The 15,675-nt window shown below is 39.4% G+C and overlaps 1 protein-coding gene across 1 annotated transcript in view; it reads right to left on the bottom strand.

The window, feature by feature from the left end:
• LOC146613019 (contactin-associated protein-like 4) overlaps positions 1–15,675 on the bottom strand; it is a 145,445-nt gene that overhangs the window by 31,058 nt on the left and 98,712 nt on the right. Inside the window, exons 11-13 of the mRNA XM_085378639.1 lie at positions 7,035–7,141; positions 4,654–4,773; positions 867–1,067 (exon numbers count right to left, since the gene is read on the bottom strand). Of these exons, the coding sequence (XP_085234765.1) occupies positions 867–1,067; positions 4,654–4,773; positions 7,035–7,141 (428 nt within the window). The remainder of the gene's footprint in view (positions 1–866; positions 1,068–4,653; positions 4,774–7,034; positions 7,142–15,675) is intronic.

Here is a 15,675-nt window from a genome sequence, read left to right as displayed (position 1 = left end):
CTTACAACAAAACTTTTAACTAAATGCCAGAGGGACATAACACAACACCACCACTCACTTAATTCTTGCAGTTCTCTTTCCTCATTTCATGCCCCATTTTCCCTGAACAGTGTTTTCTAGCTAGATGTCTTCCCTACCCCCAGACAGGCGATGGACAGAGGATTATAAATGCATAATGAGTACCAAAGGAGCTAATACTAAGCACGCAGTGCTCCACTGCACTTTTTCTCTGTATGCTGCTTGGTTACCAAAAGGATTAAAGATAAATGTTGGCTGACAAACATGAATGGTTTCCAGTTAGATATAAAGGGTGTTCTTTGTAGTTTAGCTCAGTCTAAATGGCTGTGTTTGGGTCAATTAAAGAGTTGCAGGACCGTGAAAAAACATCGAAAAGAAAAACGCAGACAAAATAATTGGGCTTAATTCTCGAATCTAAAAGAAGGAGACATGTAAACACAATCCATTAGTCTGACTCACTGGTAAACAGGAAGAAAATCCTGATGCTGATTAAGTTTGCAGCAATGAGCATAGCAATCATTTTGTTTTCTCTAGTGGAGCGGGGAAGACGTGTGGAGCCGCTGGGTGTTTGATTGCTTTCTTGAGAGCTTTGTTTTTGTACAAAATGATATATGCCTCTTATAACTTAAAAAAATTGATTCAGTGAGTCACTGCTTGAATATTTTACTATCCTAAAGATGATTATTTGCTTTGCTGTCATTTTCTGTGAGTAAATCATTTTTTGCTCTTGGTGGTAAACAAATCTAAAAAGGCAAAGTCAGCACACGTTCACATTTTTGTACTTCTTCTCGTTTCATCAGCTGAGCAGTTGCATTGCTTTTGTTTTTTTTTTTAAACAGGGGTCTCACCTGGGGTGTTGAGGAGACGGGACATTTTGCAGTGATAAGACAGTTCCTGTTCACAGTGCTCCGACTGCTTAATAACGGCCAACAGCTGCTCTTCCTCAGACGAGTAGTCAAAGTGGATTGAATACTGGTTTACGCCTGTAAATGGTCGGAGTCTGGTCAGTTCTGTGTTGTTGTGCTGGATCACCATCCATGTGTTCTCCTCTGCAGACAGAGATATGCAGGCATGATTGATGCCAATTACACCACAAGGTGAAAGAGAATTAAAATAAAGGAAACTTTTTCCTCCATTTCTTCTCCTCTTTTAGGTTCAAAGAGTGGCTTTTTTAAAACAAGCTTTATTTAACCAAGGTAATCCAAAAGACATAAACAACAGGGACACAGTATGAATCAAAAAAGAACAAGCTGAGGTCGGGCACAGTAGAAACACCAGGTTAACAAGGCGTAGCTTAAAATAAGTTGATAACAAATAAGAAAAAATAAGGAAGTAACTAAATGGAGAATCACAGAGACGAGATGAAAAAAGGCACTAGACTAAAGCACAAATAAACTTTCTCACAAAGAAAGTAACAAAAGTCTAGAAACAGTACAAAAACCAAAACCATCCTTCATCCGCTTTATCCGGGGCCGGGTCGCGGGGGCAGCAGCCTAAGCAGAGAAGCCCAGACCTCCCTCTCCCCAGCCACCTCCTCCAGCTCATCCGGGGGAACACCAAGGCGTTCCCAGGCCAGCCGAGAGATATAATCTCTCCAGCGTGTCCTGGGTCTGCCCCGGGGCCTCCTCCCAGTGGGACATGCCTGGAACACCTCACCCAATAGGTGCCCAGGAGGCATCCTTGTCAGATGCCCGAACCACCTCAGCTGGCTCCTTCTGATGTGGAGGAGCAGCGGCTCTACTCTGAGCCCCTCCCGGATGGCTAAACTTCTCACCCTATCTCTAAGGGAGAGGCCAGTCACCCTTCGGAGGAAGCTCATTTCCGCCGCTTGTATCCGCAATCTCGCTCTTTCAGTCACTACCCACAGCTCGTGGCCATAGGTGAGGGTAGGGACGTAGATCGACCGGTAAATTAAGAGCTTTGCTTTTACACTCAGCTCCCTCTTCACCATATATCTACAGGGAGTGCAGAATTATTAGGCAAATGAGTATTTTGTCCACATCATCCTCTTCATGCATGTTGTCTTACTCCAAGCTGTATAGGCTCGAAAGCTTACTACCAATTAAGCATATTAGGTGATGTGCATCTCTGTAATGAGAAGGGGTGTGGTCTAATGACATCAACACCCTATATCAGGTGTGCATAATTATTAGGCAACGTCCTTTCCTTTGGCAAAATGGGTCAAAAGAAGGACTTGACAGGCTCAGAAAAGTCAAAAATAGTGAGATATCTTGCAGAGGGATGCAGCAGTCTCAAAATTGCAAAGCTTCTGAAGCGTGATCATCGAACAATCAAGCGTTTCATTCAAAATAGTCAACAGGGTCGCAAGAAGCGTGTGGAAAAACCAAGGCGCAAAATAACTGCCCATGAACTGTGAAAAGTCAAGCGTGCAGCTGCCAAGATGCCACTTGCCACCAGTTTGGCCATATTTCAGAGCTGTAACATCACTGGAGTGCCCAAAAGCACAAGGTGTGCAATACTCAGAGACATGGCCAAGGTAAGAAAGGCTGAAAGACGACCACCACTGAACAAGACACACAAGCTGAAACGTCAAGACTGGGCCAAGAAATATCTCAAGACTGATTTTTCTAAGGTTTTATGGACTGATGAAATGAGAGTGAGTCTTGATGGGCCAGATGGATGGGCCCGTGGCTGGATTGGTAAAGGGCAGAGAGCTCCAGTCCGACTCAGACGCCAGCAAGGTGGAGGTGGAGTACTGGTTTGGGCTGGTATCATCAAAGATGAGCTTGTGGGGCCTTTTCGGGTTGAGGATGGAGTCAAGCTCAACTCCCAGTCCTACTGCCAGTTTCTGGAAGACACCTTCTTCAAGCAGTGGTACAGGAAGAAGTCTGCATCCTTCAAGAAAAACATGATTTTCATGCAGGACAATGCTCCATCACACGCGTCCACAGCGTGGCTGGCAGGAAAGGGTATAAAAGAAGAAAAACTAATGACATGGCCACCTTGTTCACCTGATCTGAACCCCATTGAGAACCTGTGGTCCATCATCAAATGTGAGATTTACAAGGAGGGAAAACAGTACACCTCTCTGAACAGTGTCTGGGAGGCTGTGGTTGCTGCTGCACGCAATGTTGATGGTGAACAGATCAAAACACTGACAGAATCCATGGATGGCAGGCTTTTGAGTGTCCTTGCAAAGAAAGGTGGCTATATTGGTCGCTGATTTGTTTTTGTTTTGTTTTTGAATGTCAGAGATGTATATTTGTGAATGTGGAGATGTTATATTGGTTTCACTGGTAAAAATAAATAATTGAAATGGGTATATATTTGTTTTTTGTTAACCTCTGGGGGGTCCTAGAAAAATGCATACACTATTGGGCTTAGAGCCACAAATCGACCACGCCATGAAAAGTGCCATAAAATATCTATATATTAATATTTTTTTCCACTTTAAATTAGCCAATCTTTTAGACCTACTTCTCCTTGAAATATTCATATCAAGTTTTAATTACATTTCGCGGATTTTAACCCTTTATATCCCGGTTTCGTCACATGGCCGCACTGTTTTTTTAGCCCCAAAAAACAAAGAAATCAAATATTTCCCAAAAGATACAATTCCAAGGCCCGGACTCCCGAGTACCACCAACATTCGGAAGATGGCCCATTATTTGGTTGTAATGACCGTGGAATGGGAAATAGCGTTTATAATGGGTTTCAATGGGGCACAAATCGACCACTAGGACCAATAGTGTAAGTTTATCTGTAGCTCAGCCACTGAAGCTAATTTAAGGGAGTCAGACTGGAATTTTGAAATATATGTAACCAGACTTTTTTTTGGAAAAGTTGGCTATATTCCGTTCAACACAGTGCAAATGGCGTGTATACGAACAATGAAAAATGGCACAAATCGACCCAAGACCACCCAGAGGTTAAGTTGCCTAATAATTATGCACAGTAATAGTCACCTGCACACACAGATATCCCCCTAAAATAGCTAAAACTAAAAACAAACTAAAAACTACTTCCAAACACATTCAGCTTTGATATCAATGCGTTTTTTGGGTTCATTGAGAACATGGTTGTTGTTCAATAATAAAATTATTCCTCAAAAATACAACTTGCCTAATAATTCTGCACTCCCTGTATATATCTCACACTAGGAACTGCAGTCAGTGTCTGTTACGAGGAATCCCAGCCCCACTGAAAGCCAAAACCCCACTCACGGCACTTGAGTCTGACTTCTCAAATGCTAATATAGATGAATGTGAACATCTATTCTAGCTTGGCTGTTTGCCGTATATGTTTGTAATGTTCAGTTTCCACCTTCTTCTACACTAAAAATCACTAAATAAGTTTTTCTGTAAAATAAAAAGCATGGAATTAAATTAAAGTTATTTAAACCATATCAATAGATGGATAGAGAAGAGTCTAGGAGTCTAGACAGAAAAAGTGCTGATAGAGACTGACTGGAATATCTATATAATAATGAACAAGAAAAAGTTCTGTAGTATCATAACAGAAATAATACAAACATCAGAAAAAAGGCAAGGGGGTGCATAAGGTGCATTAAAAACAGTTGAGTGTCATTATTTATGTGCAATTATGTAAATGTTAATACAAGCAAATGTTGACTGTTGATGGTAGTAAAGGGGTCTGTAAGTGTGGTTGTGTCACCTGTCATGTTGCAGTAGACCAGCTGCGGTTTGATTGGTCCGCTGCCGTCCACGTCGATATAAAAATGTCCCGATGTGTTGCCATTGTGTTTGTATGCCTCACAGGACTGTTCATACACAGCTGGAAGGAAAATGATGAGATCAACAACGTCAACATGCTGGCCCATGGGAGCTGCCAGGGGATGGAGATCAAAACTATGGAGGATTTGTTCTGGGGTTCTGCTTCATACGTACGTATTGCCACTGAATCAATGTCATATGATCAGAGTGAAGAAAATAATCAGAGGTTCTCATGAACTAAAGTTATATCCAGCCGGAGACGATGGTAATGACTAGTGGGAATACACAGTGAATAAATAAACTTCTGCTCCGTCTCCTTCTTTTTATGCTTGAGCCCATAAAGCAACACCCATATCTAAACACTTCACCTGTTTATCTCTTTTCCTCAACTCAAAGAAAATACTTTTATTTATCAGGATTAAAAAAGGCTTTCACAAAAATCTCTTTACAAGTCTTGAGGCTCTAACTTGAGATAACTGACACAGAACTAGAAGCAGGGACCACCTTATGTACATAAATGTATGTATTGATTCAGTATTTGGCAGTGTAGCATCATCGCCCTCTTTCCTTTTAATCATGCACCATGAAAAAGTGAGAAGTTTCCTGGACAGGCATCCCAGGAAGCTCTTAAATCTAAAACGCCGCTTAGTTGTCCAAAGAAAAACTCTTTGTTCTGTCACAAGTACCAATTTGCATCACCACCACCAACAAAGGGAAAAATCCATGTCACTGTAATTGTAGCACCCTCAGAATCACGAGTTTTGTAAACACTGGAGCTGGAGCTACCAGCTCGACAGGTCATTCGATGCTGCTTTAAAACCCCTCACGTGAACGATGGGGAGCAAGATGAGACTATTATGTAGATGAAAGCAGCACAACACACTATTAAGGGTGATCTGTCTTTCAATAAATAATACTGTCATAAAACAATAAAAAGGGAAGAAAAATGAACTGCCTGCAAGTTTTCAGTTATTATACTGTAAGTCATCCCGTTACATTATGTACAAGGTAATTAATTATCGGAATTAAAGTTCTTTTTCTCTTACAATTTTTCTTCCAGCTTAATTTAATTAAAGCAAAGTTTCATCTGTCAAAACTATCGCACTGTCTTTTAATTAATATGAAAAATGCTTTTGGTTTTGACGAAATGGGAGTTTAATTATGCCACGTCAAGGCGGCGTTAACGGGGTTGTCACATTTGTGATTTGTGACAACTTGATTTTTTTTACTTTGTCTTCTGTTTGTTGTTTTTTTGTTTTATTTCAAACATGTAAATATATAATAATAAATCACCTGCCATATTTTACACAATCAAAGAGTCCAAAACATTAGGACATTTTGCTTAATAACTAGTTTAACACTAGCCTAAAAGGATGTGCTTCACGTCTCAGACTGAAAGTTTGGACCTTGTTTTTCACCTTTGGCCAAGACTCCCACAAATTGTATTACATGATAAGGTATAGGTAATGCAACAAGATGAAAGGAAACTAAAACAGTGTCGGATTAGGAACAGGTAAAAAAAAAAAGTGGTTATGATGGATAAAAGCATTAATCACATTTGTTCAGTCTCAAGGATGCACACACTCACGTCTTCTGATGAGTAACATGTATTTTTGAATAACTTTATTTAGAAAAGCAAAAGACTCATTTTAGAAGGTGAAAACTACGCATCAAGTCAGAAGTTCACAGTGCGATTAAAAACTAAAAGGATATGTACAGTAGCGAAGCATAAATATGATGACTAAATCCTGAAGCCATGTTTACTTTTAATAGGTTTATTGGTTTCTTATGGTTATTATCTGTTGAGGTGAATTAAACACAAAGAAAGCAGGGAAGCTAGTTAAATTCCTCAGCAGGGGAGTACTGGATGGCACCGGGTAGAGTGGTTACTATTGCCAAAGGTCCCACGTGTCCTTTTTCTTGTGTGTCCATGTTCTCCTTGTGCCTGTGAGTTCTCTGATTGTATTCCTTCCACAGCATACAAAACATGCTCATTAGGTTAACTGGTGATTCTAAGTTGACTGCAGGCATGAATGTATGCATTTTTATGTATTTTATTCATGCAACAGACTAGCAGCCTGTTGCTGGGACAGGATCCTGGATAGGTTTTCCCTATCCATCTATACATGGATGGCATACTGGAGTATGGTTTTCAGGACAAGCTATAAGTGAGACCTTTGTCTCATACATAGATTTACCCGAGATACAGTTTTGAATCAAAAATGAATGCTGTAAAATAAAGATTTATACAGCTATTCTTTTAAATTTTACAAATTCTATTTGTGGCTGTTATGACTTAAATCTGCTTGAAAGGTGACTCACAGCTGTGGCAGGTCGCTCCACTGTAGCCACTGTCAGAGCAGTTGCAGTGAAAGACAGTCCAGGACTGACTGCAGGGACCGCCGTGTTCACAAGGACTGGGAGAACACCTGAAACACACCGAGGGAGAGAAAAGTCGAGAAGATTATGAAATGGCACCCTGCTGGATGTTTGTGTGGGAGACAGTTGAACGTCTCTAAGGTCACAAAGCAAAAAAAAAAAAAAAATGTATACATTGTTATATATACATACATACTGTGACAGCAGATTTGAAAACATCCATTTGTTTTTTGGCAGCTTGAACACTAGGAACCAATTTTAACTGCTAAAAACCTTTCAAATGGGACAAAAGCAGTTGATGCCAAAACATACCTTTCATCTGTTATTGTCAAGCGCATCCAACTTTGTTTTGTTTGAAACAGCTGCTGAAGCATCTTTTATGTTTTAGCCGAGTCACTTATCGTACAATGAGCGAGCAGACTCGAGCTATTTATGAACACTTTGACGGGAAAACCGACTGCCAGGATCAACTCTTTGACCTTTTGGAATTACTTAATGGTGCAGATGATACTAGATAATTATGATTGGCCAAAATGCTTTCAAACTCTCAGTATACTCAGTGTACTCTCAAAGCACTTGAAATTATTTTCACAATGACTCTGTTATATAAAGCTCTTTTGTTAAATGGACAGAAAGCATTTCAAATGTTTACTCATACATGTCACTCACTTCATGGTCAAATGTGTGTAGGAGGGTCAGGAAAAAAATGCAGAAAATATTTCACTTCGAATATTTGCAGGAGGTTCTATTTTCAATTTGGGTAACTTATTGTGGGAGGCTGATGAAGTGGGGGAAAAATAATCCGGTGTACAACATCTTTTGTAACATTGCGAAACAATTCAGCTGAAAGCTCATTTAGTAAAAGACAAAATATAATTTCTTTGCTTTTCACATACTTTCCTTCTGAGAGAAAGCATGCGCAACTGAGTTTAATATTTCTTTCCATAGGTTACAACTGGTTTTATAGGAACTGACAGTTATATAGACCTTTTCTAGTAACATATAACATTCAAAGCACTTTACCCTTCAAGCTATATTCACCAATTAACACACCCTTGTATGCATCAGTGCAATTTGGGGTGCAGTGTTTTGACTGAGGATAGTATGCATGCAGGATGGATGAGCCAGGAGTCAACTCTCTCTCTGACCTTCCAATTAGAAGAAAACAAGCTCTATCTCTTGAGCCATAACTGCCAAAAATCCTTTAATTCAATCTGCATCCTTAATTTTGCAAAAATAAGTCAAGGCTGGGAAAACATTTCCTCCCAAAAAGTCGAAAAGCAGATACTTTTCTTTCAGACAGATTTTTGTGATTTGGTTACTAAACATGTGTTGACAAGACTATAGTAAGTCCAGCGATGCAGACACTATACTGCTATACTGTGGTAAAGAGGTAATCATTAAGGCATAGCTGGCCCATACACATTCCTTCCCTTACCTACAGTATGGCCACAACTTTGGGTGGAACAAATAAGCTCACAGTGTCAGGGGTTCATGTAGTCTGATCCTTAGGATCCGAATACATGCTGCATTACATTAAATGGAGCCAAATGAGGTGGTTTGAGCATTTAACTAGGATCCCTTTTGGATGCATCTTTGCTGAAGAGTTTCACAGCTGGCTTGAGAAACACCTTAGTGTTCTTCTGGAGGAAATGTAGGTGGTAGCTGGAGAGAGGTGAGTGCTGCCCACAGAAATGACTTTGGACAGAGGGTGATTGTACAAGTGTGTGCATACATACATGCATACACTTGCTATTTTTTTTTTATAATAAAAGAAACCCCAAAATAAATATTGTAACTACATAAAATCTCAATTGTCCCAAGGGATTCAACTCCACCATCTTGAACTGCAGCTGTTAATGTGCATATGTGAGCTCAGCACCATCTGAGGCAGCTTCTGGTTGGAGGGGCCCTCCAGGTTGCAGCAGATCTACAGAGCAGAGCAAGCAAGCATACCTGTGTGAGGTGGGTGTGAGAAATGCTAACAAATTTTGTTTAAAAAAAATTTAAGCATAAAAACAACAAAATGAAAAAGAAAAAAAGTGTTCAGCCTTTAAAAGAAAGATAAATAACCAAGCCTGGTCAGGTCTTTAATGTTTTGCTTTATCGTGCTTTTGCTGTGGCTGCTCCAAAGTTGTGGAAAGATCTGCGCTTGCACGTTAGACAGGCCTCTTCTCTTTCTGAGTTTAAAACTCTTCTTAAAACATATTTATTCGCTGAAGCCTTTGTTTAAGGGGGTTGACTCAATTTTGTTTTAACATGTTTTATTTTAGTTTAGTTATTTATTTATTTTTTTATTTTTATTTTTACTTTGCTTATGCTATTTCCATATGTACAGCACTTGTGAACTCTGGTTTTATGTTAAAGTGCTTTATAAATAACGATGGTATGGTATGGTATGTGGATTTGCACAATTATAATAATTGCACAAATCACTCAAAAGGAAAAATATTCTCTCAGTTGTGTTAGTTTTTTCTTTTTTTTCTAATAAACACTCAGCTCCACTCTGACTGGGATAATATATAAAGACATCACGTACACAACTTTGAGTAGAACAAATAAGCTCTCAGGGGTCAGGGGTCCATGTATGCAACAATATAGATAGAATGACAGAAATGTTGGAACAAGGGGCGGGTTTTTCATATAACTAAAGACATGTAGATGCAGATTTCTGCATACTGCCATTTTGTCTTGGAAATTTTTGTTAATGAAGTTTATTTTTGAAGATGTGGGATTAAACATGATGATCATGAAGGTGGTGACAGAGATGAAGACTTAGATGAAATGGAAAAAGTACAGGAAGAAAGAAAGCACAATTTAACTTCTACCCTTCCTAACTGAAATATCCCAAGCATCATTTGGCACTCTTCAAAGAACAGAAAAAGAATGCAGACACAAAACATCCTCTACTCCCCCAGTGCACACAGGCACATGCCTGCCCTGCACATATATTATGACATAACAGCCTCTGGCAAACACTTTCTACACTGAAATGCACTGTCACAGACAGATAATTGCAGATAGATGACCAACAAAGTTGTCTACAGACTGCAAACAACCTTATATAAAACACTTCCATCCTCTGCATTCATACTTAGCCCTAAGGCATTCAGGGATTGTCTTTACTCAGTAAATCAGGGTCCAGGAGCCCACTACCTCACAGAGCCTCGTGAGCCACATGACCATTTTAACATACCAAAACCAAACTCCACAGAGATTCCCATCTTTTCTCAGACTGTGTTTTTATTGGCGGTCAATAAAAACTTTAAAATGTGTTTCAACCAATTCTTGTTTTTAGTCTGGCCCAAAATATGTTTTGCCAGTACTCAGTAAAATGCCTATTTACTAAAGACAGGGATTATTTTTCACTCAATCCAAGTATTTTCACTTATAATGAGGAAAAGAAGAATTTACTGAAAACCCTTTGTCTTTTGTGGCCTCAGAATCTCATCTCTGCTTTTTGTGGATGATGTGATTCTGTTGGCTTCATCAGCTGGTGACCTCTAGTATGCACTGAAGCAGTTCACAGCTGAGTGTGAAGCGGCAGGTATAAGAGGTATCTCCAAGTATCTCTGAGTCTGAGGCCTTGGTTCTCAGCCTGAAAAGGGTGGAGTGCCCACTCTGGGACAGGGATGAGTTGCCCTCATTGAAGAAAGATATTGGGAGCAGGGCATTTACAGACAGATTGGGCTGCATATCCAGTGATGCCAATGCTGTACTGGTCTGTTGTGATGAACAGAAAGCTGAGCATAAAAGCAAAGCTGTCATTTTACCAGTCCATGTCCTTACCCTCACCTCACCTGGTCATGACGTCTGTGTAGTGACTGAAAAAATAAGACTGTGGAAACAAGAAATTAACTTTCTCTAAAGGCCTCTCCCTTAGAGATTGGGTGAGAACTTCAGTCACACATGAGGGACTTGGAGTAAAGCCCCTACTCCTCCACATTCAAACGGAGCCAGCTGAGCTGATTCTGGCACCTGGCTAGAATGCCTCCTGGATGCCTCCTGGGTGAGGTGCTCCAGGCATGTCCCACCGGGAGGAGGCCCCAGGGTGGACCCAGGACACATGGCAGAGATTGCTTCTTCTGGCTGGCCTGAGTTTAAAAAAGGTCTTCAGTTGATGTTGAGCTCTTTATGGGCTTTCGTTCCTTTGTACTATTAATAAAGCACTTCCTCACACCTTCCTTAAAATAGTATTATTAGCCACAGCAAACAGCTTTGCTGCTGGCAGAGCTGTTTGCTTTTGACACCAAAACGCACACACATACAATAACACAAAGAGTATACAGTAATAACCTGCTCTGAAGTATGACCACCACATTAAAGCCGTGTTGCCGAGTCCATTTTCCACCTGACTTTACAGTACGATATATCCCACGAGGCCAAAATTCAATCAGCAGGATTACAGTGAGGGAACATATGGTTGATTATTTTCTCCTGTCTTTATTGGAAAACAGATTTTGTTTATAGTTTTGTTCCAGTGAGCAGTCAGATCTGTGGAAGAACTGTATTCTACTGAATAATAATGATAATAATAATAATAACAATAATACAGGAACAGCACAACATTTAATTAAAATCATCCAAGCAGACGCTCCTTATCTGGCAAGGGTGTGTGGTTTGTACAATATTTGTGGGCAAGCTTTACATTCAGTTCACTGTATTTGCAGGAGGAGTGTTTGTGCTTCTGTGTGTGTGAGCGTGTGTGTGTTTGTTCCTGTTCCCTAGAGGCTTTTATAATTGTTGTAATTGTCTCATTAATTGTACTGCTATTTGGTGTGCCAACAAAACAATAAATGAGTGGTTCTGCTTTCCCTCCTTCCCTCCCTCATCTGAGTCTCTCCTCCTCCGAGGCCCCAACTCTGAATCTAAACTGTCACTGATGACATAAAGCACATGCTTGCACGTAATTGTATCATCTTTCCATCAATTATTGAAAATATGTATCATGAGGTGCAAAATAGCTCTCGGTTCAGTTCTTTTCAGTTTAATTCAAAGTTGCATTAGCCTCGTAATAGGTAATAAATATTCTGATTCTGGTAGTTCATCTCAGCGCTGCAGAAATTTATGGCATCTTTTAGCTCATTATTCTTCCTTAATGTTAGTTCATTCTCAGTGTTCTCATCAGCATTGTTTTAATTACAAGCAGCTTAAACTGAATGGAAATTATCTGTTTTTATTGCTCCCATTCATATTGAACTCAAAGGAAAATTTCAACATATCTTAGGAAATCAAAGGATATCTTATTGTTGTGTACCCACAATAAGATATCCTAGATAGCATGTGAAACTGGTTAACAGGTAATGTTAACATGCAAATTATTTGCTAATTTCAATTTTGGGGCCATTTTCTTGGAGTCAGTGTCAGAAGCTTTTACATCTTCCCTGAGATGATGCAAATGACATGTAGTTCATGTAACTCGACATTTTTACCCGCACTGCATTAATTGCATGGCTCAAGCAAGGATCAATAAACTAAAAGTGGGAAGAAAGTCAGAAACAACCTATTCTGGACAGAAGAACAATAATGCATTCCATAACCGATGGCGTTAACAGCATGCTAATTTCAAATGTAAAAATTCACTTATAGGTACACTACTGAATTTTAATCTCTAAACAGTTTTATATGTAATATAGTTCACTAAAAACAGCTTTAGGCGTGACCTTGATTAAAAAAGAACTTTTTCACATGAGGAGTTTCTGTAAAGTAGATATTATCGCTGGGGTGTCATAATTGACTGGTTAGATGGATCTAATAATGGATGTGTACTGGATGTGCTATCAGCAAGCTGTTGGTCATATATTGAACTTGATTGGTCCACTGCCTAAATTAGTTTAAAGCTCAAGAAAAAAAATTATATTGGCAAGGAAAAAAAATGTCACAGCACCTATTTTACATCACTGGTTTCCACCGATCATTTCCTCTTAATAACTGTGTGAGTGTGAGTGCTTGCTTGGGTTTGCTTGTATGACTTCTGAATGGAGAAATGTCTCTTTCTAAGCAATAAAAAAACAATAAAAATATTAAAAATATATCTAAAAAACAGTCTTCCACACCATTGTGTTTCTTATTTGACACAACATGACTGGAAACTTTTTTTTTTAGCTTTCCGTCTACGTAATCTATAATTATAATATAAATATTAGGGGTGCAACGATATTCGTATCGATATTGAACCGTTCGATACAGTGCTTTCGGTTCGGTACGCATATGTATCGAACAATACAAAATTTGTAATTTATTTTATCAACTTTCCTTCTGACTATGCTGTCTGTGTTGAGCGCTCAGTGAATCTGCGTTTGACTACTCCGCCTAGGGTCGACAGTGCAGCCTAGGCGGAGTAGTCGAACGCAGATTCACTGAGCGCTCAACACAGACAGCATCGTCAGAAGGAAGAGCGCAGGGCAAGCTAGCGAGACAGAAGTTAAGCTCTCCTTACAACATGGACCTCCCCCACCCTCATTCAGATCTGGCGTTTGGAATTATTTTGGTTTTCATGTGACGTATGACCCTGAAGGTAAGCAGTCATGGACTAAAGTAAAACAGTATGTTGGATGTGCCATGCAATGCTTAATTACATGGGTGGGAACTAGTGTGTTAGCGCAGTTAGCTCGTTAACGTGTTGGCCGTCTAGCCCCATGCACGGGCGATCGGCGGTAGCTCGTTAATGGAGATTTGCCGTGTTGTGGCGTTAAGGTCATTTCAACGAGATTAACCTGAAAGCACTAGTGGGAACACAATGAATATGACTGCACATTTACGCCGACATCATCCTAGTGCAAAGACAAAAACAACAAGCATGCTACTAACTTTAGCCGAGTCATTTAGACAGCTGTTTAATATGCTGCTGAGAATATAGCCCAGAAGAAGCGGATAGTATAGCTTTTATTTTGGAAAGAGACATTTCTCTGTAATAAACTCTCTTTTCCAAAGATGAGTGATTCCTCAATCAGATACAGGGCTTGCAATATCGCTAGCCCAACGTCCAGGAGCTAGCGATTTTTTTCAGTCGGGGTACCAAAATCTATCTCTGCCCTGCCCGTCGGGCTATTGTAGGAAAAATATATGTCAATGCTTTTGCATTCTTTCAGAAATGTAGCTGGGTAATTATGTCATTGGCATCGGTGAGCCACTGTCAATATGTGACATATTGAAATCGCATTTGAATTTGCGCTTGTTTTTTTGCTTTCACTTTGCAATCGCGCGAACTGTGTATAGACAGCACTGATCTGTGAGTGATGATAATTTGCGCACCAATTCCTCTGACATCGTCTTATTAATTGTTAGCTTACTATGCAAACATGACAAGTGAAATCTCCCGCAGCTTAAACATGTGAGAGGTTGATTGCGCAGAGAATCGCTGAGCTAATGTGAGTCCGTGTGTAAAAGCAGCAGGATTTATATTTGATTACGATGACCTGGATGACTGAGAACCTTCACAGACAGATATATATTTTAGTTCTGCTGAGCCAAATAAGACAGGTCAGGGTGAAGAAGTGACAGCCAAAGAAAAGCTTACCACAAAACGGAGAAGTTATGACAAATCAGACTATAAGGCAAAAAGAAAGTGCAGCTTTATGGTTTCATGGACAAAAGAATTTCTGTGGCTGCAATATGACGAGCTAAATAACCAGGGCTGCACATAAGTGGTCCGCAGGTGCGCATTCGCTGTCAAAATAAAAAACACGCACAAGGGTTAGGGTTAAATTTAAAAACTGTACTTTTGAGTTAAAATATATATTTATAATTTTAATAAATGACAAATTAAAAATGCATGAACATTTTTTTGTATCGAAAAAATATCGAACCGTGACACCAAAGTATCGAACCGAACCGAACCGTGAATTTTGTGTATCGTTGCACCCCTAATAAATATATGACTTTAGCAAGCCCCCTTTTTTTAATAAGAAATTGCTTATTATGTTTCGTGACAACAGCTGCAACCCTGCTAAATGCCATCACATTCTTATTATGCTGTATGAAGTAAATGCCTTAAATTGTTTGCCTTTTATATATTGCATTACTTGCACTAAACTATTATAACTGTTTGCGTTTTCAGCAGATGACACCTGTTGTCACTAGGATGGCCAAGTGATTTAGGTATCGCACTGTTATGAACGTTTCTTCTTGTGGCTCTCGGTCTCACGCCTGGTACAGTAAAGGCCATAAACTAAAGTTCCACTTGATAAATGGTCCTGTCACGTTACTGTAATAGAGAGTTCTGCTTGACAAAGCATGTATGAAGTTCAGTGGGGGCTTTTTTTCAATTAAATTATAAAGAGATGAAACAAGTGGTCTTACAACCTCTGGCAAAATTACAGAATCACCACATGTGGAAGATGTTCATTTAGATTTTTTACTTTGAAGGAAATAAACTAATGACATAGCTGATCATCTATGTATGTCTATGTATGTATGCCTATATATATATATATATATATATATATATATATATATATATATATATATGCATGCATTAAATGCTATATTGGTATAGATGCTTTTTGGGGGCAGATATAAATCAAATCAACATGCAATCAATTAGGCCTTGTTTACATAGCACTTCTCAGACAAATCAGATGCT

Source organism: Diplotaxodon limnothrissa, linkage group LG18, assembly GCF_057381915.1.
Source record: "Diplotaxodon limnothrissa isolate DT_005_m linkage group LG18, D_limnothrissa_male_GT1.1, whole genome shotgun sequence".
Lineage (NCBI taxonomy): Eukaryota > Metazoa > Chordata > Actinopteri > Cichliformes > Cichlidae > Diplotaxodon > Diplotaxodon limnothrissa.
Note: the sequence above shows the minus strand (reverse complement) of the source record. Positions and strands in the feature narration are given on the sequence as shown.